Here is a 14,701-nt window from a genome sequence, read left to right on the forward strand (position 1 = left end):
TGTTTAAAGGACTGATAAGTATTATGCCATTTTGACGGGTGGTTGTTGTCATTTGTCACCTGTATTACCACACCGTCACGGAACACCCTAGTTCCGGTTACCTTGACCTCGAGTTCTTACGGAACGCCAGGTGTGGCATTTCTATCATTGAATCTTCCAAATTACTTATCATGCACGGTGATTAATGGATGGGTTTAATTGATGCAAAGAAGACGTTTTATACGTTTTTATTCTGTCAAACAAAGCCTATCAAAGCTAAATCGTGTGTTTAATGTTGTATTGCCGACGAGTTTACCGAGATAGGCTTTAATTTGGTACTTATAAGAAGCTTCCATCACTTAGATATTTGTCTGTGTCTGCTTCTGAACAATTTCAAAGTCATTTTATCTTCAAAGGTGTATGATATTTTCAAAACGTTTTTTGTTTTTAAACAAACGACTTGCTGTCTGAACATGTCATATGTAAAGGCTGTACAGGTCACAGCATCTGATTTCGGTTCATTCTTCAATCATCAATCAGCCTGTATCATCTTATCTTATAAACCAGTCATTCACTAAAACATACAGGCGACTTTGTACAATCGAGTCCCCAATTAAGAGAAGAACAAAACACAGTCCATGATCTTCATCCAAGGAAATATCTCGAATGTATGTCATATTTTGGCGTGTGATAACTGTGGAGGAGCGTGAGAGTGCACGAGTGTTACCCGTCCGAACTGGTGACCGTACCAGTCCGTGTCCAGTGTGTGATGCGTCTGGCTCAAGTAGTTGGATCCTAACACTTACTCACTCGGTATATTTTACATTCCTTACATAACTTGATCGACGCCCTCACACCTAACCTAACACCAGTTAACCGTTCGATTAAATGTCCATAGTTCCTACTAACCAGAGATCAAACATTTCTGGCATACCTGGCATAGCAGTAACACGCGGTTGGTATAACAAAGAGGTCCCTAGAGTACTTTGTCCGTGTCTACACTAGTCCGCTGTTACTAGGTCATATACCTACGAGAACGATCATGTGTATACTTCACACAACAGGTTTAGTCATGTCTGCTTGAAAAGGGAAATCCCCTTCTGAAATAATTTTCCTCAAATACGAACGACTTTTCCGATCCGTTTGGCTTAAGATGATTGTTTTTCACGATTTGATTTTTTCTTGGGTTCTTGTCCTGTTTGATATTAAGTTAATCCGTTTTTCTGTGCGCTTCGTAAATAACAAAGAGAACCAAAACAACTTCTAGGTCATTGTTTTCTCGGTATAGCACATGTTTGTGTCGCTGACTTCTCCGTACGCCGGACAGCCAATCAGAATTGCCGTTTCTGCGAATAAGGCCCCGCCGGGGTATAAATACTTTGTTACACCCACTGACTGGCATAACACGCTTCTTCACTGATCGGTACACGTCGTACATTTATCTGTTCTTACATTATTTCCTTGGATATTTAAATACGGATTATTACGTATCTGTTCGCAAGATGACTTTACCAGACAACATCGAATGTGCCACTGAGCAATCTACAAGGTACGTTTCATTTAACTTTTTACTGTTCAATAACTTTATTAAGGCTTACATGCATGGTTACTAGGCCTGTACGTGTAGACGATTTAAACAATAGAGCTGTACTCTTTATGTAAAGTTTTGCAATGTAGGTCTAAATAGATACAAAAGGTAGACAAGTTTAATTCACTGTGAGTAAATTTTGAAGCTTAATATCGATGAAATTTGAATGTCTTGTCCTGTGTAAAGTCTCGTGACTGCCATATGTTTGTACCGAATAACTTAGCAGACGAACTATTGGGGTCACGAGCTATGACGAAACCATGTGGCTGTTACACACGTCTACAGTATAGGATCAATACTACTGCTAGACTCGCCACGTAAACACGATTTTGCAACTCTTCTGGTATAAATAACATGTTTACTTCTTTTGCTGTCATGCGACTCTTTAATTTGCTGTAACAAACAGGATTATTACATTGTCATTTTAATTCTGTCATTGCAGAAGGCCAACTGACATTGGAATGGCTTTGAGAGAGGTGCTGGTCAAGGCTTTGGCTAATAATCGTCTGACTAGCGGGGTATTCTCCTGTGTGACACTCCTCAACACCCAACCCGAAGACGTGTCCGTCTGTGTCCTTCCAGATGTAGGACCACAAATGGACGTCACCATCAACATCCAGCACAAACTGTTAGAAGCCTACTGTTGGGAGAATGACATCCCCGTCCTCCGTGTGGATAGTGGAGACAAACTTAGCGCTATTCTCAAGTCTACTGCCGCAAACAACAACGCCTCCGAGATGTCGGATACCAGCTGTGTTCTTGTACAGGTAAGCATCACTCGCTAGTATTTAACATTATACTCTATAGTTTACATCCTAGTTCTATCATATCAAGGTCATCTGTAATCTGACGTCATCTTCCGAGAAATTTTACACCACTACCAGGATGAGTAAATAAACGATACGATAATCACAGCCTCAACCCGGATCTGATTAAGTTACCAGGAAATACTTCTTGAAACATAAGAGCTGGATAATTTAATGTAAAGATAGTATCGCAGTAAATTCTTGTTAAGTCTAGTATACGTGAATTGTAACAACAGATTACTTATGTTGTGCCTTGGTTGTCTCTTTCCAGAATCCTGTCACATCTACAAAAGATGATGCCCTGATCAACAAGTTCTATAACGACGTCATGGCTAGCGACATCTATCCACGCCCAATCATCCAGCTTCCTGTCTGACCTGTACCTGGTCAGTTACTTTGACAACTGCTCAGGAAGCCCATCCTGAGAAAGATCAAAACTCATGGTCATCTTGACTAGCCGAGTATCATCTGATCAACGACCCTGCGTTCGGCCCAGAGTTAGCCCCGTGCTTGACCATCGCGTCTTCACGGGCATTCTGGGGTCAGATAACGTCACCCCCACGTGTAACGCGGCCAACTGTGGCCAGATCTGGAACTGCCAGGAACACGTGGAGTTGTCTGGCTCCGTCGCGGACAAAGGGAAGGAACTTGAAGTGTGCTGGATCACATGGAAAGGATACCACATCACAATGCTGATTTAAGCTGATAATCACAATCTCGACTACCGTTTTGTGTTAACGGAATAATTTCATTGTCACATGATCCTATAGACAGCTGTCGTGTTTGAGAGCAGCCAAACATAAAAAGACGTTGTCGTTAGCCGTGGACTATTGTCATCCAAATTGCCCCCAACATTTGAATATGTTGATTGGACGATAAACTTCCGTTATATGAACATTGATATGTGTGCATGGCAACAGCTTGTATAAAGACAATTGAAATGCTGAGCAAGCATCTCGCTACATACCAGATGTCTTGTGTTAGTAGAGAGACATAGTGGATATGAACTTTGACATTCAGAGCCAATGCATATCTCATTTAATATACTTAAACAGGTATGATTAATATATGATGAATAAAATGACTTTAATTCAATATGTTTCATTTTGTTATCTGTACACATTTACTGCATACATCTTCATAGAACACCACCTGGGTGAACTGTTTAGCGCCATATTCTGTATTATTTACAATTTGAGTTTCGGCGATACATAAAATTGATTGATGGCTAATAATACACACAGTTGATTGATAGCTTATAGCTTTATCAATTCAATGAATAATTCTTAATTCAAAATAATGATGAATAAATTTCAAATTCTTGCATTTGAAAACAATATGTTGTTAAAACAAAAGCCCGTGTGTCTTACTGAATTTGTCAATATCTACATTAGCTTTGCTGGTGACAACGTTACAGGTACACAGTAGTAAAAACAATTAGGCTGGAACTTATTGACTTGAGACGTTTAAAAAGACGAAAGGGCTGAGGCGTGCCTACACCTTAAACTTGTGTTGACAATATCCCAGTGACATCATACGATATTTTATTAGTTTTCTATTTACAACATTGTTTACCACAACAAGATTGCTACATCATACTTGAAAACAACAATTATGACACATATCATCTGCAAATGCTGCATAGGTGAAAACCAAATAATAAGCTACTAGATTTGTGTATGAAACTGTAATCAATTTAACATTGCTAGCCGACTACCAGTTTAACACCTGGATCTACGTGTCCTTTGGTTTAGTCGGTTGATCATTGACACCGTATTTAATGTAGTCTAGCTTCCAGCCATATTGATTGATCTAAATATACTTATAAACGTTCACGCCTCCGAATTTCTACGTATGTCAGAGAAACCTGGTGAACTGAACGGTTTGCACTACTTTACCTGTTCAAGTCGTCTTCACACAAACTGGCAGAACAAGTATGAATTAATTGAGACGTCTTGGCATATCATACAGTCTTTAATGAATTACTTTGTTAAAACAACAGGTACGCTCGTTACTCTATGGGTCGGTCAGTACAGTCCTCGTGTGCCAGGAGGTGGTTACCTGAAAGTAGAATAATCACTTATCTCCATCAGATACATCATACACCTCTCCGATATTCGACGCTGTATAAATTAGACGTCTTCGTTGTTCTGTTTGGACGCAGGACAGAGGTCATTCAGATATGTCATCATGTTTTACGTTCTGCATATTTATAAATAATTAGTACAAACAAATTTGTTTATAAGCCGTTTGACTCCAAGGCAAAATACGTTCTGAGAATAACAATTACATAATTTTTCATTCTGGTTGGGGTCCGTTATACGGAAGAAATTATAAGATGTTCTAGGTAATGGAGTCAATTAATTTTCACAAAGTAGGCATAATATTAGATCCTACGGTACATGGATAACGTTACACAACAGTGCCTGGAGAGTCACCGGGGTCCGTCTAGCTCTATTCTACAACAGTAGGGCTCCCAGCGAACAGTACACAGCCAAATGCATTGCATCTCTTTCATGTCTTTGATGTACAGCTCTTTCTGTTGGCGAATTGCTTTCACTCTGGCGGTGGTCGTAGAGCTAGCGGGTGCAAAGTAGTGTTAAAGATAGATACATAATTACCTTTTGAATTAATCTTCACGTGGCTCCAACACAATACGCTGTATCGGGGTAGTAGTAAACTCCCTTGCCGTGCTGCCAAGAAACTATTTCTGGTACAAGACAACTAACCATAAAACGTGACGGCAGACAATTTTGTTTGATCACTAAATATTTTGAGAAATCTTCGATGGTCGGCCAAGATTTAGCTGTCTGCATGTTCTCTTAATCGTGAGTTAGGGTAGCTGTCTATCGTGAGTTAGGGTAGCTGTCTATCGTGAGTTAGGGTAGCTGTCTATCGTGAGTTAGGGTTGCTGTCTATGGTGAGTTAGGGTAGCTGTCTATGTGAGTTAGGGTAGTTGTCTATCGTGAGTTAGGGTAGCTGTCTATCGTGAGTTAGGGTAGCTGTCTATCGTGAGTTAGGTTAGCTGTCTATCGTGAGTTAGGTTAGTTGTCTATCGTGAGTTAGGGTAGCTGTCTATCGTGAGTTAGGGTAGCTGTCTATGTGAGTTAGGGTAGCTGTCTATGTGAGTTAGGGTAGCTGTCTATGTGAGTTAGGGTAGCTGTCTATCGTGAGTTAGGGTAGCTGTCTATCGTGAGTTAGGGTAGCTGTCTATGTGAGTTAGGGTAGCTGTCTATGTGAGTTAGGGTAGCTGTCTATCGTGAGTTAGGGTAGCTGTCTATCGTGAGTTAGGGTTAGCTGTATATCGTGAGTTAGGGTAGCTGTCTATATGAGTTAGGGTAGCTGTCTATCGTGAGTTAGGTTAGCTGTCTATCGTGAGTTAGGGTAGCTGTCTATCGTGAGTTAGGTTAGCTGTCTATCGTGAGTTAGGGTAGCTGTCTATCGTGAGTTAGGGTAGCTGTCTATCGTGAGTTAGGGTAGCTGTCTATAGTGAGTTAGGGTAGCTGTCTATCGTGAGTTAGGGTTAGCTGTCTATCGTGAGTTAGGGTAGCTGTCTATGTGAGTTAGGTTAGCTGTCTATCGTGAGTTAGGGTAGCTGTCTATCGTGAGTTAGGGTAGCTGTCTATCGTGAGTTAGGGTAGCTGTCTATCGTGAGTTAGGGTAGCTGTCTATCGTGAGTTAGGGTAGCTGTCTATCGTGAGTTAGGGTAGCTGTCTATCGTGAGTTAGGGTAGCTGTCTATGTGAGTTAGGGTAGCTGTCTATCGTGAGTTAGGGTAGCTGTCTATGTGAGTTAGGTTAGCTGTCTATCGTGAGTTAGGGTAGCTGTCTATCGTGAGTTAGGGTAGATGTCTATGTGAGTTAGGTTAGCTGTCTATCGTGAGTTAGGTTAGCTGTCTATCGTGAGTTAGGGTAGCTGTCTATCGTGAGTTAGGGTAGCTGTCTATCGTGAGTTAGGTTAGCTGTCTATCGTGAGTTAGGGTAGCTGTCTATCGTGAGTTAGGGTAGCTGTCTATCGTGAGTTAGGGTAGCTGTCTATGTGAGTTAGGGTAGCTGTCTATCGTGAGTTAGGGTAGCTGTCTATGTGAGTTAGGGTAGCTGTCTATCGTGAGTTAGGTTAGCTGTCTATCGTGAGTTAGGGTAGCTGTCTATGTGAGTTAGGGTAGCTGTCTATCGTGAGTTAGGGTAGCTGTCTATCGTGAGTTAGGGTAGCTGTCTATCGTGAGTTAGGGTAGCTGTCTATCGTGAGTTAGGGTAGCTGTCTATCGTGAGTTAGGGTAGCTGTCTATGTGAGTTAGGGTTGCTTTCCTGATGAAACATAGACATACAGTGTCATCGTTCTGGTTGAACCTGACTAAGAAAATAAAAGTTATAGCACACAAATATATTTCTTGGTCAAATCATGATAAAGACATCAGATATAGAAAGTGAGGGTGTGTTTTACAGCTTAGCAGTTGCTGTAAGGAAGTCGTGATGGCTGCAGTCAGCGGCATTTGTTGCCACGTGAGTGCGGGGGAGTGCCCAGCAAATTAAAGACACGTTGACATTGTGTGGAGTAGATTAGAAAATAAATCTCAAACTTGCCCGACAATACATGCTGTGGGAACCTAGTAATGTCAGTAAATGTCAGGCTAGTGGCGTTGTGCTATAGGATTCTCTATAATACGAGTAGGTAGTTGGATTGGGGAGATTAATGAATTGATGGGTTGTCGAGTTTGTGGAGGAGGACAAACTGATTATCGTATCATTATTCCACACCGTTTTATGTTAACCGCCCTGGTAATAACTGGAAGCTAATAATACTTGTTTCGATATTAATATTGCAAAGTTATGTCAAGCTTTATACAAGACGACGGACTGTTGTTTACTCGTATCAATATGCCATCATTTTTGTACCGATAGAGGTAAATTAATTTTGCCTTATTGGCAAGTCTAGAACTAGACAAGTTTTCTGATTGATGTTGAGATATACACACAGCACGCAAACAAGCCATATTATTTATCATACATCACAGTGCACGCACAAATATTTTCTTCTGGAATTCCCATCCGCATTCAGCTCTAATTCTAGTAATAGTAAGCCATTGATCGGCCAGAGGACGGTGAAGCAGTACGAGGTTAGTAAGTACGTTTACTAACTTCTGAGCTAAGTGTACTGTATAGCATTATGTGTATTGAACAGGTAGTTGTTGTTGGTGGTGGTGCTGCTACTGCTGCTGAACCGGGATGTAGATTCGCCGGCCAAATGTACCTATGTGTGTATGACTCAAAGAGAGGAACAGTGACGGATGAATCACACCAAACGATATCGATGATTAAGAGCCGATTCAAGGTCCCACACATACTATTAGTAATAGTCTTTTATTACAGGTTGTATTTACTTTTTTTAATCTGAGATTTGTCACATACAGTTTTGAATTCCAAACATTCCAGAAATTCTTTAAACACGTGTTAACCAGGACTTTTGACAGGCGGTGGTAGTAATTAAAGGATGCGAATATCCGGATATGACAGCTATTTATAGAACATAACTTCTGTCTATGGCGTCAGTTAGAGTAATGTTGTATTCAAATCTACATGCATGATTACTTCAATATATAACAAATTTAAGATAAAATCTTATTTAAATACATTTATACAATATGCCCAGTTTAACATAGAACTGTCTAAAATGGCTAAATGTATGTATTTTAATGTACATACTTAAAAGATCCATAAACATAATTCAATTATGAAACTATCGAAAAGAGATGAGGCATGATATCGCCTCCAGCGAACGCTTCCAAATATTAATGTTTAATCAGCAAAGTCAGGACATAGAGCGCAGAGACCTCAGTATAGGGGTTTATATAGAGACCTCAGTATAGGGGGTATATATAGAGACCTCAGTATAGGGGGTATATATATAGACCTCAGTATAGGGGGTATATAAAGAGATCTCAGTATAGGGGGTATATATAGAGACCTCAGTATAAGGGGTTTATATATAGAGACCTCAGTATAGGGGGTATATATAGAGACCTCAGTATAGGGGGTATATATAGAGACCTCAGTACAGGGGGTATATATAGAGACCTCAGTACAGGGGGTATATATAGAGACCTCAGTATAGGGGCTTATATAGAGACCTCAGTATAGGGGGTATATATAGAGACCTCAGTATAGGGGGTATATAGAGACCTCAGTATAGGGGGTATTTATAGAGACCTCAGTATAGGGGGTATATATAGAGACCCCAGCATAGGGGTATATATAGAGACCCCAGCATAGGGGTATATATAGAGACCTCAGTATAGGGGTTTATATAGAGACCTCAGTATAGGGGGTATATATAGAGACCTCAGTATAGGGAGTATATATATAGACCTCAGTAAAGGGGTACATATATAGAGACCTCAGTACAGGGGGTATATATAGACCTCAGTATAGGGGGTATATATAGAGACCTCAGTATAGGGGTTATATATAGAGATCTCAGTATAGGGGGTATATATAGAGACCTCAGTACAGGGAGTATATATAGAGACCTCAGTACAGGGGGTATATTTAGAGATCTCAGTATAGGGGGTACATGTATATATATTTTGAGATCTTCATACAGAAGGCTAAATTTATTTATTTTTTAATGTCATATAGAGGGCTACACAGTTTGAAAACGATAGCTAGGAGGGGTTATTGAGACATCGATGCTGCCTTCCTATGCGTAGGAAACGCCTGATTCTACAAACACATTAGTCTCCACAAACAGTTTATAACATATTACATCAGATCAATTCCATACCCTAGAGGAGTAAAGCGAGGGACCATTCATTACACCACAAACCGGGGAAATTGTAGCGTTATGTCTGAGATTGTCTTTCATTGGCATTTTAAATCAGCATCCAGAATCAATATTAACATATAAATAACTCCCTAATTTATCAATAGTCAATGGACAACATAAGTATAACTAATGTTTAACATATAAATAACTCCTTGATTTAAAATGGACAACATAAGTATAACTGATGTTTAACATACAAATAACTCCTTAATTTATCAATAGTCAATGGACAACATAAGTATAACTAATGTTTAACATATAAATAACTCCTTGATTTATCAATAGTCAATGTACAACATAAGTATAACTAATGTTTAACATATAAATAACTCCTTAATTTATCAATAGTCAATGTATAACATAAGTATAACTAATGTTTAAGATATAAATAACTCCTTGATTTATCAATAGTCAATGTATAACATAAGTGTAACTGATGTTTAACATATCAATAACTCCTTAACTTATCAATAATCAATAGATAACATAAGTTTATCATATCAATAACTATTAGTAATTCTCGTCTGATACCCACGGTTGATTACATTACGCTACGCTACACTTATCACCCGTTGGTCAAATTATTGAAAAAGTATCGTTTCAATGACGTCACTCTATGAGTAGAAACCAATCAACATAATCACGTCAGAATAAGAACTCTTCAGTTTAGAGGAGGAAATACTAAAAAGAACATGTTGTACCCATGAAAGCGTGTATATTCTGTGATAAATATTTAGCGGGCTAGAGGTTTTTAGTGTTTTAAATGAATATAACCTAGTATGGCAATGTTTTGGGATATAAAGAACAGTCTAGGTGTGTGTGGCACGTAATTTGTCAATAAGCTAAACCGAGTGCCAAAATTGAACAAAGAATTGGCGCTGTTCACAGAGGCTGAAATGCCCAATAACTGGCTTTTCCACCCCTACACCTGTTGTAATTGATAGAAAGACATCTCCTTCAGACAAAAGGTAGCAGTAATATTCTGCTGAAATGGTTTAAACTCGTTGATATTAATTTTCTTACGTTTTGGAAATCTCGCCGCTACTGTTGTTGATATGCAGCTTCTATACGGCATTTGCTTGGCTGAAATTCGGATATGAAAATGTGACGGAGCCAATCAAATGGCCTCTATCGAAACGACGATTTTAGTAGGGAGTATATAGAGACCTCAGTATAGGGGGTATATATAGAGACCTCAGTATAGGGGGTATATAGATACCTCAGGATAGGGGGTATATATAGAGACCTCAGTATAGGGAGTATATATAGAGACCTCAGTATAGGGGTATATATATATATATATATAGTGACCTCAGTATAGGGAGTATATATAGAGACCTCAGTATAGGGGGCATATATAGAGACCTTAGTATAGGGGGTATATATAGAGACCTCAATACAGGGGTTTATATAGAGACCTCAGTACAGGGAGTATATATATAGACCTCAGTATAGGGGGTATATATAGAGACCTCAGTATAGGGGGTATATATAGAGACCTCTGTATAGGGGGCATATATAGAGATATCAGTATAGGGGTTATATATAGAGACCTCAGTATAGGAGACATATATAGAGATCTCAGTATAGGGGTTATATATAGAGACCTCAGTATAGGGGGCATATATAGAGACCTCAGTATAGGGGATATATATAGAGACCTCAGTATAGGGGGTATATATAGAGATCTCAGTACAGGGAGTATATATAGAGACCTCAGTACAGGGAGTATATATAGAGACCTCAGTACAGGGGGTATATATAGAAACCTCAGTATAGGGGGTATATATAGAGACCTCAGTATAGGGGGTATATATAGAGACCTCAGTATAGAGGGTATATATAGAGACCTCAGTATAGGGGGTATATATAGAGACCTCAGTAAAGGGGGTATATATAGAGATCTCAGTATAGGGAGCATATATATAGACCTCAGTTTAGGGGGTATATATAGAGACCTCAGTATAGAGGGTATATATAGAGACCTCAGTATAGGGGGTATATATAGAGATCTCAGTATAGGGAGTATATATAGAGACCTCAGTATAGGGGGTATATAGATACCTCAGTATAGGGGTATATATAGAGACCTCAGTATAGGGGGTATATATAGAGACCTCAGTATAGGGGGTATATATAGAGACCTCAGTATAGGGGTATATATAGAGACCTCAGTATAGGGGGTATATATATAGACCTCAGTAATGGGAGTATATATAGAGACCTCAGTACAGGGGGTATATATAGACCTCAGTATAGGGGGTATATATAGAGACCTCAGTATAGGGGGTATATATAGAGACCTCAGTATAGGGGGTATATATATAAACCTCAGTATAGGGGGTATATATATAGACCTCAGTTTAGGGGGTATATTTAGAGATCTCAGTATAGGGAGTATATATATAGACCTCAGTTTAGGGGTATATATAGAGACCTCAGTATAGAGGGTATATATAGAGACCTCAGTATAGGGGGTATATATAGAGATCTCAGTATAGGGGGTATATATAGAGACCTCAGTATAGGGAGTGTATATAGAGATATCAGTATAAGGGGTACATGTATATATATTTTGAGATCTTCATACAGAAGGCTAAATTTTTTTTTTAAATGTCATATAGAGGGCTACACAGTTTGAAAACGATAGCTAGGAGGGGTTATTGAGACATCGATGCTGCCTTCCTATGCGTAGGAAACGCCTGATTCTACTAACACATTAGTCTCCACAAACAGTTTATAACAGATTACATCAGATCAATTCCATACCCTAGAGGAGTAAAGCGAGGGATCATTCATTACACCACAAACCGGGGTAGCGTTATGTCTGAGATTGTCTTTCATTGGCATTTTAAATCAGCATCCAGAATCAATATTAACATATAAATAACGCCTTAACTTATCAATAGTCAATGTACATGTATAACATAAGTATAACTAATGTTTAACATATAAATAACTCCTTGATTTAAAATGGACAACATAAGTATAACTGATGTTTAACATATAAATAACTCCTTAATTTATCAATAGTCAATGGACAACATAAGTATAACTAATGTTTAACATATAAATAACTCCTTAATTTATCAATAGTCAATGGACAACATAAGTATAACCAATGTTTAACATATCAATAACTCATTAACTTATCAATAATCAATAGATAACATAAGTTTATCATATCAATAACTATTAGTAGTTCTCGTCTGATACCCAGGGTTGATTACATTACGCTACGCTACACTTATCACCCGTTGGTCAAATTATTGAAAAATTATCGTTTCAATGACGTCACTCTATGAGTAGAAACCAATCAACATAATCACGTCAGAATAAGAACTCTTCAGTTTAGAGGAGGAAATACTAAAAAGAACATGTTGTACCCATGAAAGCGTGTATATTCTGTGATAAATATTTAGCGGGCTAAAGGTTTTTAGTGTTTTAAATGAATATAACCTAGTATGGCAATGTTTTGGGATATAAAGAACAGTCTAGGTGTGTGTGGCACGTAATTTGTCAATAAGCTAAACCGAGTGCCAAAATTGAACAAAGAATTGGCGCTGTTCACAGAGGCTGAAATGCCCAATAACTGGCTTTTCCACCCCTACACCTGTTGTAATTGATAGAAAGACATCTCCTTCAGACAAAAGATAGCAGTAATATTCTGCTGAAATGGTTTAAACTCGTTGATATTAATTTTCTTACGCTTTGGAAATCTCGCCGCTACTGTTGTTGATATGCAGCTTCTATACGGCATATGCCATATTCAATTTGATTGGCTGAAATTCGGATATGAAAAGGTGACGGAGCCAATCAAATGGCCTCTATCGAAACGACGATTTTTTATTGAGTTGATACACGGCTACACTTATCATCAGTACTCCAACTCAATAAAAATTAGTGCAATCAACCGTGGGTATTCGACAATACTAGTTATATAACTTACCCATAACTAACTGCCTAACAACGAATACATGTATTTCTTTGTTTTAACTCGGTACATCTCACATTATTCTAGATAGAGGAAAATCGCCAACTTCCTCGCGAAACATACGCCAGTTGGAGTTGGATTTGTTAATAAAAGTAGCAATAATTTAGCAGTAAATTTTGCAATAAATTCTTAAAGGACGTATTGGCTTATGACAAGGTAAATAATATTTTACTAACAGATGTTGACTGGAAGCGTTGTCTACTGAGAAACTTGATCTTTCCAACGTGCAAATGTTTTGTTTTTTGTTTTTGCATTTGTATGATGTTTCATGACTTAAGAAATGCGACTTGGGCGATTTTGTTTTTCTTTAATTGAGTTTAAAGTGATTCTGGCTAGTTTAAGTAACAAAACTAAACCTCAACTGGCGTATAAAATAACAAGTTTGTGTTTTAGATGCAAGATGGTGGCTTTCCCCAGACAGTTACAGTGTAAAAGCATTATGATGAGTTACTTCATAGTTACAATGGAGCTATCAGTAACTGGGACATGTCCTCGTGGTGGTCTGGCTAACAGTGGTGGCCGCCGGGTCGATCTGACGCTGTCACTGTTTTCGGTGCTTCCTCGTGTCAACAACAAGGCAGGTTGGTTTCCTTCTGTTCAGGGAAAACCCCTCACGGGGATTTTTACTTCCTTTTCTGAATTCCGCGAACTACTGTTGGCACTGTTCCTATTCTGTTTTACCTGTAACGATATCACGATACGTAGACAGTTATCTCGTCTCGTCAGCTTTTTAGTTCAGAAACGGATACAAACTCTAAACCAGGCGATATAGACAATAAACATCGGAGACTTCTATTGGGTCGATATTAAGACTGAGTAATCAATTCTCATCGTGTCTGGTATCAAGTTATACTGCTGTCCTATATTTTTTATGTAATAAAATCAAGTTCGGTCTTTGCTATCGATCGATCGATGATATAGATCAATACATTGTTATGGTAGAGAGTGAGTTTCCTGTGGTTTTTCAGAAGTCGGATAGTTCAGTAAAACACTTCTGACAACCTATCCCCAAACATAGGTCAAGTCTACCGATAATCCAGAGGCAGCTTACATTTGGCTTGGATTTAGCTATATCACGATTATTGTCAGATAACCTGCCTATGTGTTTTCACCACCAGCTTCGCGATGTCCATAACAAGTCACCCCACCCAACGCGTATCGTAGGTGGAACAGTCAAAACACCACACGGGACCAGAAGTCGACCCCCTACCTACAAAGGTATATGTACAAAGCAGCAAAGCCATAGGTAGAATACAGGTGATCCATTGTTAGGACTAGCTAGGTATATAACGTATAAATCATATCAGTTTGTTTGGCCATAACCAGTACACCTTTTGAATATATTAAAGGTGTTGCCAGAAATACCGAGTGGTGGCCTGAAATAGAATCAGACATAAACGTTGATGATAAGATTATCATCCTTATCACGTGCCGTTATAAAACATACAATGGCAGCTGGACTCTGGAACTGACGAGGATGTTGTCCGAACACCAGATAAGTTTAACAATTAAA

General features: G+C 38.8%; 1 protein-coding gene across 1 annotated transcript; it reads left to right on the forward strand.

Moving 5' to 3' along the window:
* The first annotated feature begins 1,367 nt into the window (after positions 1-1,367).
* LOC117325163 (growth arrest and DNA damage-inducible protein GADD45 alpha-like) lies at positions 1,368-3,468 on the forward strand. The gene is made up of 3 exons (XM_033881149.1): positions 1,368-1,528; positions 2,010-2,334; positions 2,645-3,468. The coding sequence occupies exons 1-3, from the start codon at positions 1,482-1,484 to the stop codon at positions 2,747-2,749; spliced, it is 477 nt and encodes a 158-aa protein (XP_033737040.1). The 5' UTR covers positions 1,368-1,481; the 3' UTR covers positions 2,750-3,468.
* The last annotated feature ends 11,233 nt before the right edge of the window (positions 3,469-14,701 follow it).

The sequence above is a fragment of the Pecten maximus genome, chromosome 4 (assembly GCF_902652985.1).
Source record: "Pecten maximus chromosome 4, xPecMax1.1, whole genome shotgun sequence".
NCBI classification, from domain to species: Eukaryota; Metazoa; Mollusca; class Bivalvia; order Pectinida; family Pectinidae; genus Pecten; species Pecten maximus.

What these genes read in the sequence shown, in the direction of transcription:
- LOC117325163 (XM_033881149.1), top strand. Translation starts at nt 1,482, where the DNA reads ATGACTTTACCAGACAACATCGAATGTGCCACTGAGCAATCTACAAG. An exon ending in GCCACTGAGCAATCTACAAG is followed by an intron (nt 1,529 to 2,009) that starts GTACGTTTCATT and finishes CTGTCATTGCAG; the next exon opens with AAGGCCAACTGACATTGGAA. An exon ending in CCAGCTGTGTTCTTGTACAG is followed by an intron (nt 2,335 to 2,644) that starts GTAAGCATCACT and finishes GTCTCTTTCCAG; the next exon opens with AATCCTGTCACATCTACAAA.